Genomic DNA, 14,984 nt, shown 5'->3' on the forward strand with positions numbered 1-14,984 from the left:
AGTTGTTGAAATTGCTGCCGGTCTGCTTAAGCACATGAGTGTAATTCACTTTGGAGCATTCTCTTTAGGAGCAGGAGCTCACACATGTGCTTTCTTCCTTCTCTATAGCTCAACAGGAACTCCCCCTCCTGGCAGGAAGCAGGACCATCCCACTCCTACCAAAAGGGGAGGAACAGGGTGGTTGGCTGTGTTCCGGTCAATCATTGCCATCCACTCCTTATTGGTAGATAAGCCATGTGGACAAAATACATAACAGCATGGGCAGCATGTTGGCTCAGTGGTTAGCACTGGTGCCTTGCAGTGCTGAGGTCCTATGTTTGAATCAAGGGCCACATCTGCATGGAGTTTGCATGCTCTTAGCACATTTATTATAATTTATGCCAGGAATTGTGCCTGTCAATTATAGCAGAAGTATATGCCAGCTCCCTTGCATGTATCTCTGACTAATTGTGATGCATCTGGCTCCAGCAGAGGATAGATTAAAGGGAACCTGACAGCTCATTTATGTGTTTGGAACTGCTTACAGTACCTTTTTCTTCTGGTTATTGTGGTCCAGAAGGCACTCTTGATTCCTTTGAGTAAGGCCTCATGCACACAGCAGTGCCGTTTTTTGCGGTCTGCAAACCGCGGATCCACAAAAAACGGAAGCCGTCTATGTTGCTTTCCGCAATTTGCGGAACGGGCGCCGGCAATGTAAATGCCTATTCTCGAATAGGACATATTATATTTTTTTTAACGGGGCCTCAGAACGGAGCCACAGATGCGTACAGCACATGGAGTGCTTTGTGGAATTAAAGTGAATGGGTCCACATTCAAGCCGCCTAAACGGATGCAGACCCAAACAACAGCCGTGTGCATGAGGCCTAACTTGTAAATCATCATTTTTATTCTTGTTCTTGCTGCATGCAAATTACCTTGTTGAAGTCAATAAGGCTGTCGCAATTGTCCTGGAAGTCAAGCTTTTTCCTCCCCACACCCCTCCACCTGCAACTTGATTGACGATCTCCATAACAGGGAACATCATCCCCTGTTCTCACTAGATCCCTCTCAGGATCCGTTCCCTGTCTCTTCCGGCTTTACTGCACATGTGGTGAAAGGTGGGAAAACTCCTCTCCCTGCTGCACTATTCACTGGGCATGTGCTGGAAGTGAAAAAGAATGGAGCCTTCCTGGGATCTAGTGAGAACAAGGGATGGCATTCCCTGACCTAGAGAACGTCAATCAAGCTACAGGGGGAAGGGTGCGGGTAGGTTAAAGCTTGACTTCCTGGGGGTATGTGCCAGCCTTCTTGACTTCAACAAGTTAACTTACAAATGGTAACAACAATAATAAAAATGCATTTCCTATGGATTTACAAGTTACTTCAGAGGAATCAAGAGTCACTTCTGGACCACCACAACCAGATGAAAAAGGTACTGGAAACAGTTTCAAATGCATAAACGGGGTGTCAGGTTCCCTGCTGGAGCCAGATGCACCACAATTAGTAAAGAGATACATGCAAGGGAGCTGGTATAGATTTCTTCTATAATCAACACCAGTTTGCTGGCATATATTATGTACCCCCCACTTTCAGCCCCGCTTTTCAGAACAGTGGCTATTTCAAACACATAAACTAGATGCCAGGTTCCCTTTAAGACTCATGTGTAATACCCCAGTCTTAATTAATGCCCCCTAATGACTAAATATATATATTTTTTAAAAATATCAAAACATGATTAAGAAGATTAGCTTTTACATGGGATCCAAGAAGATTAGCTTTTACATTGGGTCCACTACTATGTGGCCATAGTTTTAATTAATATGGCTTGGAACTACAGTTGCAAGAAAAAGTATGTGAACCTTTTGGAATGATATGGATTTCTGCACAAATTGGTCATAAAATGTGATCTTCATCTAAGTCAAAACAATAGACAATCACAGTCTGCCTTAACTATTAACACACAAAGAATTAAATGTTACCATGTTTTTATTGAACACACCATTTAAACATTCACAGGGCAGGTGGAAAAAGTATGTGAACCCTTGGATTTAATAACTGGTTGAACCTCCTTTGGCAGCAATAACTTCAACCAAACATTTTCTGTAGTTGCAGATCAGACGTGCACAACGGTCAGGAGTAATTCTTGACCATTCCTCTTAACAGAACTGTTTCAGTTCAGCAATATTCTTAGGATGTCTGGTGTCACAGCATCTCAATCGGGTTGAGGTCAGGACTCTGACTGGGCCACTCCAGAAGGCGTATTTTCTTCTGTTTAAGCCATTCTGTTGTTGATTTACTTCTATGCTTGGGGTTGTTGTCCTGTTGCAACATTCATCTTCTGTGGAGCTTCAGCTGGTGGACAGATTGGGCTTAAGTTCTCCTGCAAAATGTCTTGATAAACTTGGGAATTCATTTTTCCTTCGATGATAGCAATCCGTCCAGGCCCTGACGCAGCAAATCAGCCCCAAACCATGATGCCCCCACCACCATACTTCACAGTTGGGATGAGGTTTTGATGTTGGTGTGCTGTTCCTCTTTTTCTCCACACATAGTGTTGTGTGTTTCTTCCAAACAACTCAACTTTGGTTTCATCTGTCCACAGAATATTTTGCCTGTACTGCTGTGGAACATCCAGGTGTTCTTGTGCAAACTGTAAATGTGCAGCAATGGGTTTTTTGGACAGCAGTGGCTTCCTCTGTGGTATCCTCCCATGAAATCCATTCTTGTTTAGTGTTTTACGTATCATAGATTCGCTAACAGGAATGTTAGCATATGCCAGAGACTTTTGTAAGTTTTTAGCTGACACTCTAGGATTCTTCTTCACCTCATTGAGCAGTTGTGCTCTTGCAGTCATCTTTACAGGACGGCCACTCCTAGGGAGAGTAGCAGCAGTGCTGAACTTTCTCCAATTTGTCTTACCATGGACTGATGAACAGCAAGGCTTTTGGAGATACTTTTATAACCCTTTCCAGCTTTATGCAAGTCAACAATTCTTAATCGTAGGTCTTCTGAAAGCTCTTTTGTGTGAGGCATCATTCACATCAGGCAATGCTTCTTGTGAAAAGCAAATCCAGAACTGGTGTGTTCTCCACCTCCAATCTCATGTCATTGATTTGACTTCAGTTGGCTGACACCTCACTCCAATTAGCTCTTGGAGATGTCATTAGTCTAGGGGTTCACATACTTTTTCCACCTGCACTGTGAATGTTTACATGGTGTGTTCAATAAAAACATGGTAACATTTAATTCTTTGTGTGTTATTAGTTTAAGCAGACTGTAATTGTCTATTGTTGTGACTTAGATGAAGATCAGATCACATTTTATGACCAATTTGTACAGAAATCCATATCATTCCAAAGGGTTCACATACTTTTTCTTGGAACTATACATATACAGCATAATCAATAACTGATGGAGAGAGACCGCATGCTAAAATATGTAAAAAAGGATACAGCTAAGATTGATTTGAGATTAGAGTATAATAAGAAAGCAACAAACTGCTATTTATAGGTATTCCACATTAGATATTCTGCAGAGTTGATGCTTATGTGTTAGCATACTATAAATCGTATTCATATTACTCCAGGTCTTTTAACCACTGATAAGAATACACAGTCAGGAAAAGAACGGTTTTGGCATTTCTAAATTGTGTACGCTGTATGGAAGTTGTTCTTCCAAATAACAAGTTGTTACAGATAAATGCAGAGCTACAGGAGATTGGTAACAGTGCTTTAGGGAGGACTCTGTAGGATTAAATGTAAGCACTGTTCTTTTGAATAGAAATGACTAATTTCCATGATTTTGTCAATTTCTTCAGCAACGTATGATTCATGATTCTAGCATTTTGCCATCCAGGGATGTTTTATCATGCTTTATGGTGACAGATGTGAAATGTCACCTCACAAAAGTATTGGAAAGTAACTTGCCGAGTTAATGATATTGCTTTAGCCTGCTATTTTACTTTCTGCACATCTAAACCTACCGTAACATTTTCTGAAGAGCTTTCCCCATCTCTGAGCTGTGTAAGAAAACAGTGTAATTGGACGGTCTTTCTATGCAGGTTTGATATGCAGTTAGCTCAAGCAATTGGAGAGGCTGCATTTGAGAAGAGCTTACGAGAGAAGGTGACCCAAGAGAATACATCCTGTCGATGGGAAGTTGGCAAGCTTCGTCAACAGTTGGAGGTGAGATCATGTAAAACGTGTTTTACAATTCATTATATTCTTTCTCTTCCTTTGAATACAATATTACAGTATAAATATATAAATCAGCCATATAAAAAGCATTTTTATATGTAACATTACTTTTCTCGACCTGATCTTGAACTACAGCCTATAGACCAGAGCTGTACTGCAAGCATCAGAGCTGAAATCTCTCAACATCCTAGACTGGTGAACATTTTAGATATAATTTACATCAGTTTACTGATGTAAATTATAGTAAATATGTTGGGCTACTGTGGCCCGACTCCACCTGTACCTTCAGTCCCCCATCTGTTCTATCACGCCCCCAACAGTGCTCATGTAAAAAAAAATTGGCATTCTTGGCATAAAAGGGAAAACATTGTACTTTTTGCAACTATTGGCTTCCAAAAGTTTTTTTTGTTTTGTTTTAAAAGGGTCAACAGCCCATGATACATCCGACATTTAATATAAATTTATAAATGTATGCATTTACACGCACATATTCGGTACCAGAAGTGAATGCTTCTTGGGAAATGATTTATAAAGTCACTTTGCCAAGAATTCTGTCAAGTTCTTAAGATGTTCTACATTTACATTAAAGGAGCACTCCACACTGTGTTATAACTACAGGAGTGAAGCCCTGGGGAGCCATATCAAAGAGGTTCAAATAACACTAAATAGAGAATTTAAGTGTCTTTGACCATTCCCTTGGGGCTTGCAATAAGAATAAAATCAGTGGCCTACCTACCATAGAGGCAGTCTTTGTTACTGCTATTGGGCCTGGGTTGAGTGGAACCCGGAGCTAAATGGCTTCTAATGTTTCCAATGTTCCATTAGCCACCACAGTGCAAATAAATTATAGCTTCTTTTGAAATCAGTGGTAACTGTATAAATTCCTATGCAGTGTGCTCCCCTAGTGGCGGCTGCAGCCAGTTCTATAAAACATGCTGAAAGGAAGAAGATATATCAGTGTACTGTGTTTTTGAAAAATGTGCTGAATGAGCACATATTTATGAAGTACCTGTTCCACTTTTAAAAGTTAGGTGAGTTACTTTTTTAATTAACAATTTCTGCTACTCCCAAAAAATTGGAAATTCATCAGAAATCTGGGGAATCAAACTTTTCTTTCAATGTTGCCTAGGAATGTTTGACACACACATACTGGGAATCTGTGTGAGGCAGGGGGCCCATTAGAATTTTTGCTATTGGGCTCTTCGAGATCAGGGTATGCCCCTGAATAACACTATGTGCTAGTTTTGCCTGGAGTGTTCCTTTTAGGAATAACACCCCAATTCTACAGTACATACATAAGTGGTATTTGCAGTCCTTGCTTTATGTAATAATTTCTAGCTTCATCCTTTAAGTGACTTCCAAGCTTCTTTTCAAGCACACTTTGGGGCCACAGCCACAACTTGCATTTAATTGGATTTACTGTGTTAGATCTTTCCTCTCTATGAAAGTGCACAGTATGGGTCACAGCTATGGGTACTAGATGGAATCCTTACATGTCAGGCAGTAAGAATGAAGCAGTCCTCACTAATTATATACTTTTGTTGGGGAGGGACAGTCAGAAAGGTTATGTGATTCCACCCATTCAGGCAGGATATTACTTTTAATGAAGGAGTGAATGACAGTACGTTTGTCAGAAAAATTTAGACTAGTGCAAAAGATAATTTTCACGAGCACAAGATTCAGCATAGAACCAGCCGCACATAATGTTAGAGGTTATTATTAGCAGTGAAGTGCAGTTTCCTACATCTCAAGTGGAATAGAAGTACAAATTAGGACCAAACACAGCTCTGTAACTCAGGTCTGCCAACAAAATATGACACAAGTCTGAATATGATTCTACTAACAATATTATATTAATAATTCATATTAAGACTGAAACTTCTATGGATGTGCCTGAATAGAGAAAACTGTCATAAATTTCACTAAACAAGCTCCTCTTTGGCCTTTGTACTGCACTAAAATCTAATAAAAGAAAAATCAGTACTTTAAGTCAACGAAGTACTCAAGACTGGGCAAAAAGGACTGTAAAAATTAAAGAAGGAAACATCTTAAAGTCACTAGCAGAAATCTAGATAGTTTATGTCTGGGGTGTAGCTAATGGGGGGGGGGGGGGGTGCATGTGCACAATTTACTGCCACTCTGCCTTGTTCAAGGTACAGTATATAGCTACAGAGCTAAGACATTGGGGGAAATTTATCAAAACTGGTATAAAGGAAAAATGTTTTAGTTGTTTATAGCAACCAATCAGATTCCACCTTTCATTTTCATTTTCCAAAGGAGCTCTGAAAAATGAAAGATGGAATCTGATTGGTGTCTATGGGTCAGTCAGTTTTACTTTACACTGGTTTTGATAAGTCTATCCCGATGGATATTTTGTCCCAGGGGATGGAAGACATCCTGTAGCTGTACCTCTAGCATACACAATCAAAATGGGTTATTTTCAGAATTTTCAAAAAAATATATGAACTCATACTGATGAAGTTTAAAAAGGCTCTGTCCCCCCCCCAAAAAATAGATTTCATTTTCCTAGTACAGGACATAAAATTAAAAAAATCATTAATTTCATTGCCAGATTTCTTGCTTATCCTTTAAATATACAGGGTGGGCCATTTATATGGATACACCTTAATAGAATGGTTGGTGATATTAACTTCCTGTTTGTGGCACATTAGTATATGTGAGGGGGAAAACTTTTCAAGATGGGTGGTTAGCAAGGTGGCCATTTTGAAGTCGGCCATTTTGAATCCAACTTATTGGGAATTTCACAAGAAAAACAATGGTGTGCTTGGTTTTAACGTAACTTTATTCTTTCATGAGTTATTTACAAGTTTCTGACCACTTATAAAATGTGTTCAATGTGCTGCCCATTGTGTTGGATTGTCAATGCAACCCTCTTCTCCCACTCTTCACACACTGATAGCAACACCGCAGGAGAAATGCTGGCACAGGCTTCCAGTATCCGTAGTTTCAGGTGCTGCACGTCTCGTATCTTCACAGAAGGCAACTATCTGGAAAGATGAAATTAAACAGTTTGTGGATGAACCTATCATACAAATGAGCAAATTTCTTAAAGTTCATTTCGGGTGCAATTTGCTTAATCTTTAAAAAAAATGGATTTGATCTAAACGGAATGAAAAGTGCTCCAGTTGGCCCTAAAATTGGTAAATGACGCCCTGAGATATCCTAGGACTCAGAATTTTTTCTTTCTTTCTTTCTCTATTTTAAAATAACCCCCCCCCCCCCCACATTCCACTCCTTTTTGCAATAACTGCAACAGCAAATATTGTCATTGACATTGACATATATACATATGTAGCTATGGATAAATGCATGATTGATGGTATTAACAAACAGCGTATTTAAAAACACACTGTGCCATCGCATTTGTTATGCATTTTCAAATAAAAAAAGTCCCAAAATTGTCCCTTATCAGGGAAGATGGTGTTTAAGCATGCATATAGCTATTAGAAAAAAAATGTTTTGTTCTCAACAAGCATTCTACAAGTGTTCACTTGTTCTGAACAAGCATCCAAAAATTATGCCTTAATGGAGGCAGATGCCTAGCCATGTTTATGCACATACAAAGGTTAAAAATTCTTCCTTCTATTTAGGAGCAGAAACAATACAGTGTAGGTGTGGAATGGGTAAAGTGTGTAGGGATAGTGGCACGTGAGAGCAATAGTAGCTGTAGCTGTGTCTGTGTAGTGGTAGTAGAAGTAGTAGTTGCAGTTGTGTAAGGCTATTGGTATTGGCAGTGTTTGCATGGGGTGTCAGCTGCAAAGGCAGCAGTAGCAGCAGCAGCCTTACAGTATGGAACATCATGGTAGGCAGGCACACAATGGCAGTTACATGATCTGACGAGTGATCAATAGCCACCATCAGCAATGGAATATCTATTCATTGGCAGGAGCCAGAGGTTTGTGAAAATCCTCATGGATCCATGCCTCATTCATTTTGAGGTAAGTGTTGTATTGTATATACAGTCTTGATCAAAAGTTTAAGACGACTTGAAAAATGGCAAAAAAAAATCATATTTAGCATGGCTGGATCTTAATAAGGTTCCAAGTAGCGCTTCAACATTCAACAAGAGGAAATGGGAGTGAGACAAAACATTTTTTGAGCATTCAATTTAATGAAAACTAATAAACTGAAACAGGCTGTTTTTCAGCTGATCAAAAGTTTAGGACCACACCTCCCCAAAAAAAACTAAACCCCCCCAAAACAGAAATCCAACTTCCAAACATGAACTCAGTAATGAGCAGCTCCGCCATTATTGTTTATCACTTGAAAAATTTATTTTGACATGCTTGATGCAAGCGTTTCCATGAGGTGAGTGGGAACATTTCTCCAAGTGGTGAAGACGACCGCATGAAGGCCATCTACTGTCTGAAACTGCTGTCCATTTTTGTAAACTTCCCTTGCCATCCATCCCCAAAGGTTCTCAATTGGATTTAGATCAGGGGAACACGCAGGATGGGCCAAAAGAGTGATATTATTCTTCTGGAAGAAGTCCCTTGTCCTGCGGGCATTGTGTACTGTAGCGTTGTCCTGTTGAAAAACCCAGTCATTACCACACAGACTAGGGCCCTCAGTCATAAGGAATGCTCTCTGCAACATATGGACATAGCCAGCGGCCGTTTGATGCCCCTGCACTTCCTGAAGCTCCATTGTTCCACTGAAGGAAAAAGCACCCCAGACCATTATGGCGCCCCCTCCACTGTGGCGTGTAGAAAACATCTCAGGTGGGATCTGCTTGTCATGCCAGTAACGTTGGAAACCATCAGGACCATCAAGATTAAATTTTTTCTCATCAGAGAATAAAACTTTCTTCCACCTTTGAATGTCCCATGTTTGGTGCTCTCTTGCAATGTCCAAACGAGCAGTTCTGTGGCCTTCAAGGAGACGTGGTCTTTGAAGGTGTTTTTTGTTTTTGAAGCCCTTCAATCTCAAATGCCATCTGATGGTTATGGGGCTGCAGTCAGCACCAGTAAGGGCCTTAATTTGGGTTGAGGATCGTCCAGTGTCTTGACGGACAGCCAATTGGATCCTCCGGCTAAGTGCTGATGACATTTTTTGGGGTTTTCCACTTGACTTTTTTGTTCCATAACTCTCAGGATCATTTAAGAAATTCCAAATGACTGTCTTACTGCGTCCCACCTCATTGCGTGCTGGGAGAGACCCTGCTTATGCAGTTCAACAACCCGACCACATTCAAAAAGGGAGAGTTTTTTTGCCTTTGCCATCCCAACGTGTGACTACCTAACGGAAAATGACAATGAATCCACATCTTTGCACAGATCCTAAAATTTTGATCATCTAAAAAACAGCCTGTTTAAGTTTATTCGTTGTTTATTAAATTGACTGCTCAAAAAATGTTTTGTCTCACTTTCATTTCTTCTTGTTGCATGTTGAAGCTCTACTTGGAACCTTGTTAGGATCCAGCCATGCAAAATATGTTTTTTTTTGCCATTTTTCAAGTGGTCGTAAACTTTTGATCAGGACTGTATTTGCGGAGGACAACTTTGTCAGTTTGAGTGCGGTGATGCAGTTTGCTGGAGGCTGCACAACATTGTGCAGCAGGGACAGTTCCAGTCACTGTTCAAATCTGCAGACATCAATGATGTCAGGGAACAGGGAATGTGCCAGAGAAAGGCCGCAGTCATTTAGAGAATAAGAATTTTAACAGACAGTTGGCCTGATAAATAAAATTTGGGTGGTGGGGTGGACGAGGGTCACATTAGGAGAATGGTGAGACCAATTTTATGGACAGCTGGCCAGAGGTAGCAATGCCTGCTGAATGAAATTTTGGTAAAGACACAGAAGTTCAACACATTAGGAGAATGATGAGACACATTTTATGGATAGTTGCCCAGGTGGGAGTTCAGCTTGCTCACAACCGCATTGCTGAGCTCGTAGAGTTGTTTTCCGGCCACACATTCCATTATTGAAGACTGATGACAGAGGGGAGGAGGAGAAGTATGAGCAGCGGAACAAGTAACTTGATGATGATGATGACAAGGACTCTGTACTGGATGTGGATGCAGCCTGGCTGCCACAAAGAATACTAGAAGCATAAGGACAGTCTTTCCAATTACTGGCCAGTTCTATTTTCCCGATGCATCTGGTAATGCCACCACATGTGCTTAAAACTGCACAATATTTTTTAAAATAAAACAGTAAGTAGTTATTAAAATAAGTAATACTAGAGAACAGAATTAAATTTGGTTAAATGGATGGAAAGGTGCCACATTTAGCACAGCTTAGTGGTATGGCATCAACTTCACAAGTCCCACAGTGGCGTGGAAGACAATGAAGACTCTGAGCAGAAGAAGTTGCAGCTGATGATGACATGGACACTACTTATTGGAGATGTTGTCTGGCTGCCACAAGGAAGACCAAGAGAAGGATGACAAACTTGTTCCTATTTGGAATGCTGGCTAGTTTTATTTTCCTACAGCATCTAGTGATGCTGTCTAATGTGCTACAGTAGAGCCTTGTAACTATGTTTGTGTTTGAATGCCTACAGCTTATTTTCATCTTGCAGATCTTTAACACAGCTGTGGTTTTGTGGGACAGCCTTGTGGAGAACTAATGCCAAATGGGAGATACTTGCACATAGCAGGTGTCAGCTGGACTTGGCATGAGTCTGGAACATTTTGAGCCTGTACACACAATATCAGTGGCATCACCAGTTCCCAAGTTGACCACAATAGAAACAGATCTGGCTCTGGGAGGTGTTCTTGAGGTTTTGACCGTACACTGCCTCCATTCTTTATTGCCACTGTGGCCACCACCTTCCTCTTCTGATGTCAGCTCCTCCTCAGCACCTCGATCCAACTTCCATGTCCTTTCCAACACGCAATCATCATTATAGGGCTCACCCTCATTAACATTTTTATCAGACTGTGATATGTCACTGTGGGCTCCATTCCCCTCTCAAGATTCCCTTCTCTGTATTGTCCCCAACTGACAATGTTGCCATCACTAGTACTGCCCCTATCACCCCCACCAAGGCTACAAGTCCTACTACTACTACTAGTGCGACCACAAACACAGCTATGCATTGGGTCGCCTGCCTCCTCCTGGACGCAAGTTATGAAGAGAAGGACTATATTGAATGTCTTCCATAGCACATGGGGTTATGTTGCCTCTTCTTATAAAAATAAAGGTGCCCCACTAGAAGGGGGCAGTGAAGACAGAGACAGATGATGCAAGTGAAAAGCTTTTCTGGGGCTGCAAGGAGGAGGAGCAGGAGGAATGCTGCGACCCCTTGCACCAAAGCATGGTATCAGACATAAAGGTGACATCAACATCATCCTGCTGTAACTAAGAGGAGGAGTAAGCCATCCAGTCCACAATCTCATCCTCACAGTCCTCAATAATAATCTGGCACCTACTGGAAGCAAGGGAGAACTGTGACCTGCTGCTATTTCTGCTGGCCAGATGGGTGGTGCTTCCTGTGCTGCTACTGCTGTTGCCATTACTACAGCCAAACAAATTCTGACTTGCAGATGATGAGACATGGATCTTTTATTTTCCTCTCTGTCATTTACATTTTAATATGAGGTCTATAAATGAAAAGTCATAGGTTTGGTACACAGATTATTAAATGGTAACAAAATTGCTATTTTTTTCTGCAATTTACAGACAGAGGCGCAATTAAATGTCCCCCCCTCCCCCCTTCTACAAGCACGCCACACACTGGTATTTACAATTTATAATTGTATATTAATGCAATACAATGTGTTGAATGAAACTTGTATATTGATGCAGTACAGTGGAAATAAAACTACAAGGTATATTGATGAAAACTGCACTGTATATTTACACATTACAATGCATTAACTAAAACTGCACAGTATATTGACACAATACAATGTGCTGAATGAAGCTGGTATATTGATGCACTTAAATGCTCAATTCCAAACGGTAGCTAAATTGAAACAGTTTTTTTTAGTAACTAACAGAGGTGCAACTAAATGTGCACTGCTATGAACATGCTGTTAAAATGCTATGAACTGCTTAATTATACACGGTAGCAAAATTGTAGCAGTTTTTTGTAATTAAAAGAGGTGCAATAATACATCACCTTCTACAAACACACTGGCATTGACACACTGAAGTGTGCTGACTTGCTTTACTATAAACGGCAGCAAAACTTATTCTATCTATTGATTTAATCTATGTAACCAAATATGTCCCTAAACTGTCCTTACAACACCAATATTGCTGGCTTGTATCTATAATTGCTTTCTGCCAGACACATCCAATACTGGACGACTTTATTTATATATATTTAATATCTATGGCAATATTAAGTAAAAACAGAGAAATTAAGTCCTTATGATCCTACAGGTATTTGGTGGTCCTCTGGCACATCTATGTTATCCGTCATCAGCAAATCACTTAAAGGGAATCAGTCACCAGTTTTATGGTGTCCTAACTAAGGGCAACATAAACAAGTGATAGAGCCCTTTAGCAAAATTCTGGGTCACTTTCTTTAATCTTGTATTGAACAGCTCCAATGAATTATGATGAGTCCCGAAAATTCATGAACTCCTATATTTCCCCACCCACTTGCTGCTTATTCAGTTGTAAAAAAAACGAAAAATCAGAGGCAGGTGGGCGAGGAGAGCCGTGAGCTCATGAATATGGGAACTCATTGGCATGTGATAGAGCTGTTAGGATTTAAAAGTTAGGGCAGCAGAAAACTGGTTGCAGATTCCCTTTAACCAAAGTTGGCTCTAACCGGTTTACAATAGAGACCTTTTTTATGAACTGTCCTTTTGATTTCTTTTTCAGAATAGTGAAATAAGACCTTTTAATAAGGGCCAATGCTCAGGCAATCACCAGAAATAAACTGAACATTCCCAATAATTGCCTGATCACCAGCAGAGATGAGAACTGCATTCATATGCAACAATCATCTCCTCTGTATGCAGACAAGCTATTGAGACTGTGATTGTTTATCTCCATATACATTCATTGTTTGCAGTTTTTACAGGACAGTGTGCTACCAGCAAATAATGATTACAGGTGCTGCATGAAAGATGTGTCACTCAGTTCATTGGGTGATTGGTGGCACATTTACACTGGTCAATTATCGGAAATGAGTGTTCATGCAAATGCTTATTCTCAATATTTGCCATGATTTTTGGCATGTGAAAAAGGGCCTTTACATATAGCCAATAATCTAATTTGCTAAGTTTCACTTGGGCTACATTTTGAGTTACTAACTCCATGTACCAAACAAACAAAAGTACATTTACAATGCTAAATATTCCTCACAAGGACAGAAATGTTAAATCTTACTCGTAGAAGTTAATTGTTTTGTAACCACAAGCCTTTTCTCCACAGCAAAAGAGCAAGAGACATCCAATGTATCCAAGCAGTTGGAAGTACTGAAGATGCAGATGAAAGACTTATTCTCCTCCAGTGGGGTGGATAGTAATTCCGTCGTCTCCCTAAAAAAAAAAGTATGGGAGTTGGAATCCAGTGTTGCTGAGCAGAACCAACAGCTGGCGGAGCAAGCCAATTCAATACAGCGTCTAGATCAGGTAATGTTTATACACTGTCACTTTCAGAATAATGTATTATTAAATATATGATAAATTAAATGGCAGGGGGGGCATCAGAAAGACTTCACTAATGGTCTAGTGTGAAATATTTAAAGTGGTTTTGGAATGTCTGGGTTATAGGCATCTAGTCAATATTGCATTGATCTGTGTTTTGTATGACAACCTGAACGTCCACATTTACAGTATATTCCCCATAAGAGAAAAAAAAGAGAAACATTTTATTTCCTGCCCATAATCCCTACATATAAGAATTCATGCAAGGGCGTTGTATGGTGGCGCATGGAGTGGGATTCTGATTCTGAAGTCTGATATATGGCGTTCTAAAGTTATATCAAGGACACAGATCTGTAAAATGGTTTTGTTCCTAGCCTTTGAACAAATATTGAGAATTATTGACATAGAATAGGAATTTCCATGCACATGGAATATTCTGCAGCGCATGTAATATGATTTCCATTTTTTTGTAACAGATGCGTGTCCGTTTTGAAATGGAAATTGAAAGGATGAAACAAATGCAGTTAAAAGAACTTGAAGATAAAGAAGAGGAATTAGAGGATATTCGACAGTCATGTCAAAGACGGGTATGTCAATAACTAGTTATACTGCAAGATAGGATTACTACCACTGAGAGGAATAATATGACAGTTAAAACATAAAACAATGCTTTTTATTAATATGTATTAAACATATTAAAGTTTACTTCCATTTAAAGATCAATTTTTTATACATCTAAATCTCACTCTCCATCTTAAGAAACCCAGTGCTAAACAATTAGAGATGAGCAAATCGAATCTTCATAAATCCAATTCATTACAAATTTCCCAAAGACTTTGGTTTTTAGCAATCTAAAACTTTAGGAATTCATCTGGCATGTATTGCTCGGAATGGCATCTCCCAGTTTATAAATTAGAACAGTGTTTCCCAACCAGTGTGCCTCCAGCTGTTGCAAAACTACAACTCCCAGCATGCCCACACAGCCAAAGGCTGTCTAGGCATGCTGGGAGTTGTAGTTTTGCAAAAGCTGGAGGCACACTGGTTGGGAAACACTGAATTAGAAGACAGAAAAGATGAAGAAGGAATCACATGACTTTGGCGGGGCCCTGGCAAGGCAGACTACCCCTTGAAACCTTCCAGGCAGCCTCAATCAAACATGATGTACTATGGATGTTTCATAGCCATCCACTGTATGACATTCCAAACAGGAAATACGTGTTTTTTGAGGTTATACATA

At 40.0% G+C, this 14,984-nt stretch overlaps 1 protein-coding gene across 1 annotated transcript in view; it reads left to right on the forward strand.

Annotated features, from left to right (window-relative positions):
• The window catches only part of MYO18B (myosin XVIIIB), a 758,252-nt gene that overhangs the window by 482,695 nt on the left and 260,573 nt on the right, over positions 1-14,984 (forward strand). The window contains exons 31-33 of the mRNA XM_044275382.1: positions 4,040-4,173; positions 13,533-13,732; positions 14,224-14,334. Of these exons, the coding sequence (XP_044131317.1) occupies positions 4,040-4,173; positions 13,533-13,732; positions 14,224-14,334 (445 nt within the window). The remainder of the gene's footprint in view (positions 1-4,039; positions 4,174-13,532; positions 13,733-14,223; positions 14,335-14,984) is intronic.

This window comes from Bufo gargarizans, chromosome 1, assembly GCF_014858855.1.
Source record: "Bufo gargarizans isolate SCDJY-AF-19 chromosome 1, ASM1485885v1, whole genome shotgun sequence".
Lineage (NCBI taxonomy): Eukaryota > Metazoa > Chordata > Amphibia > Anura > Bufonidae > Bufo > Bufo gargarizans.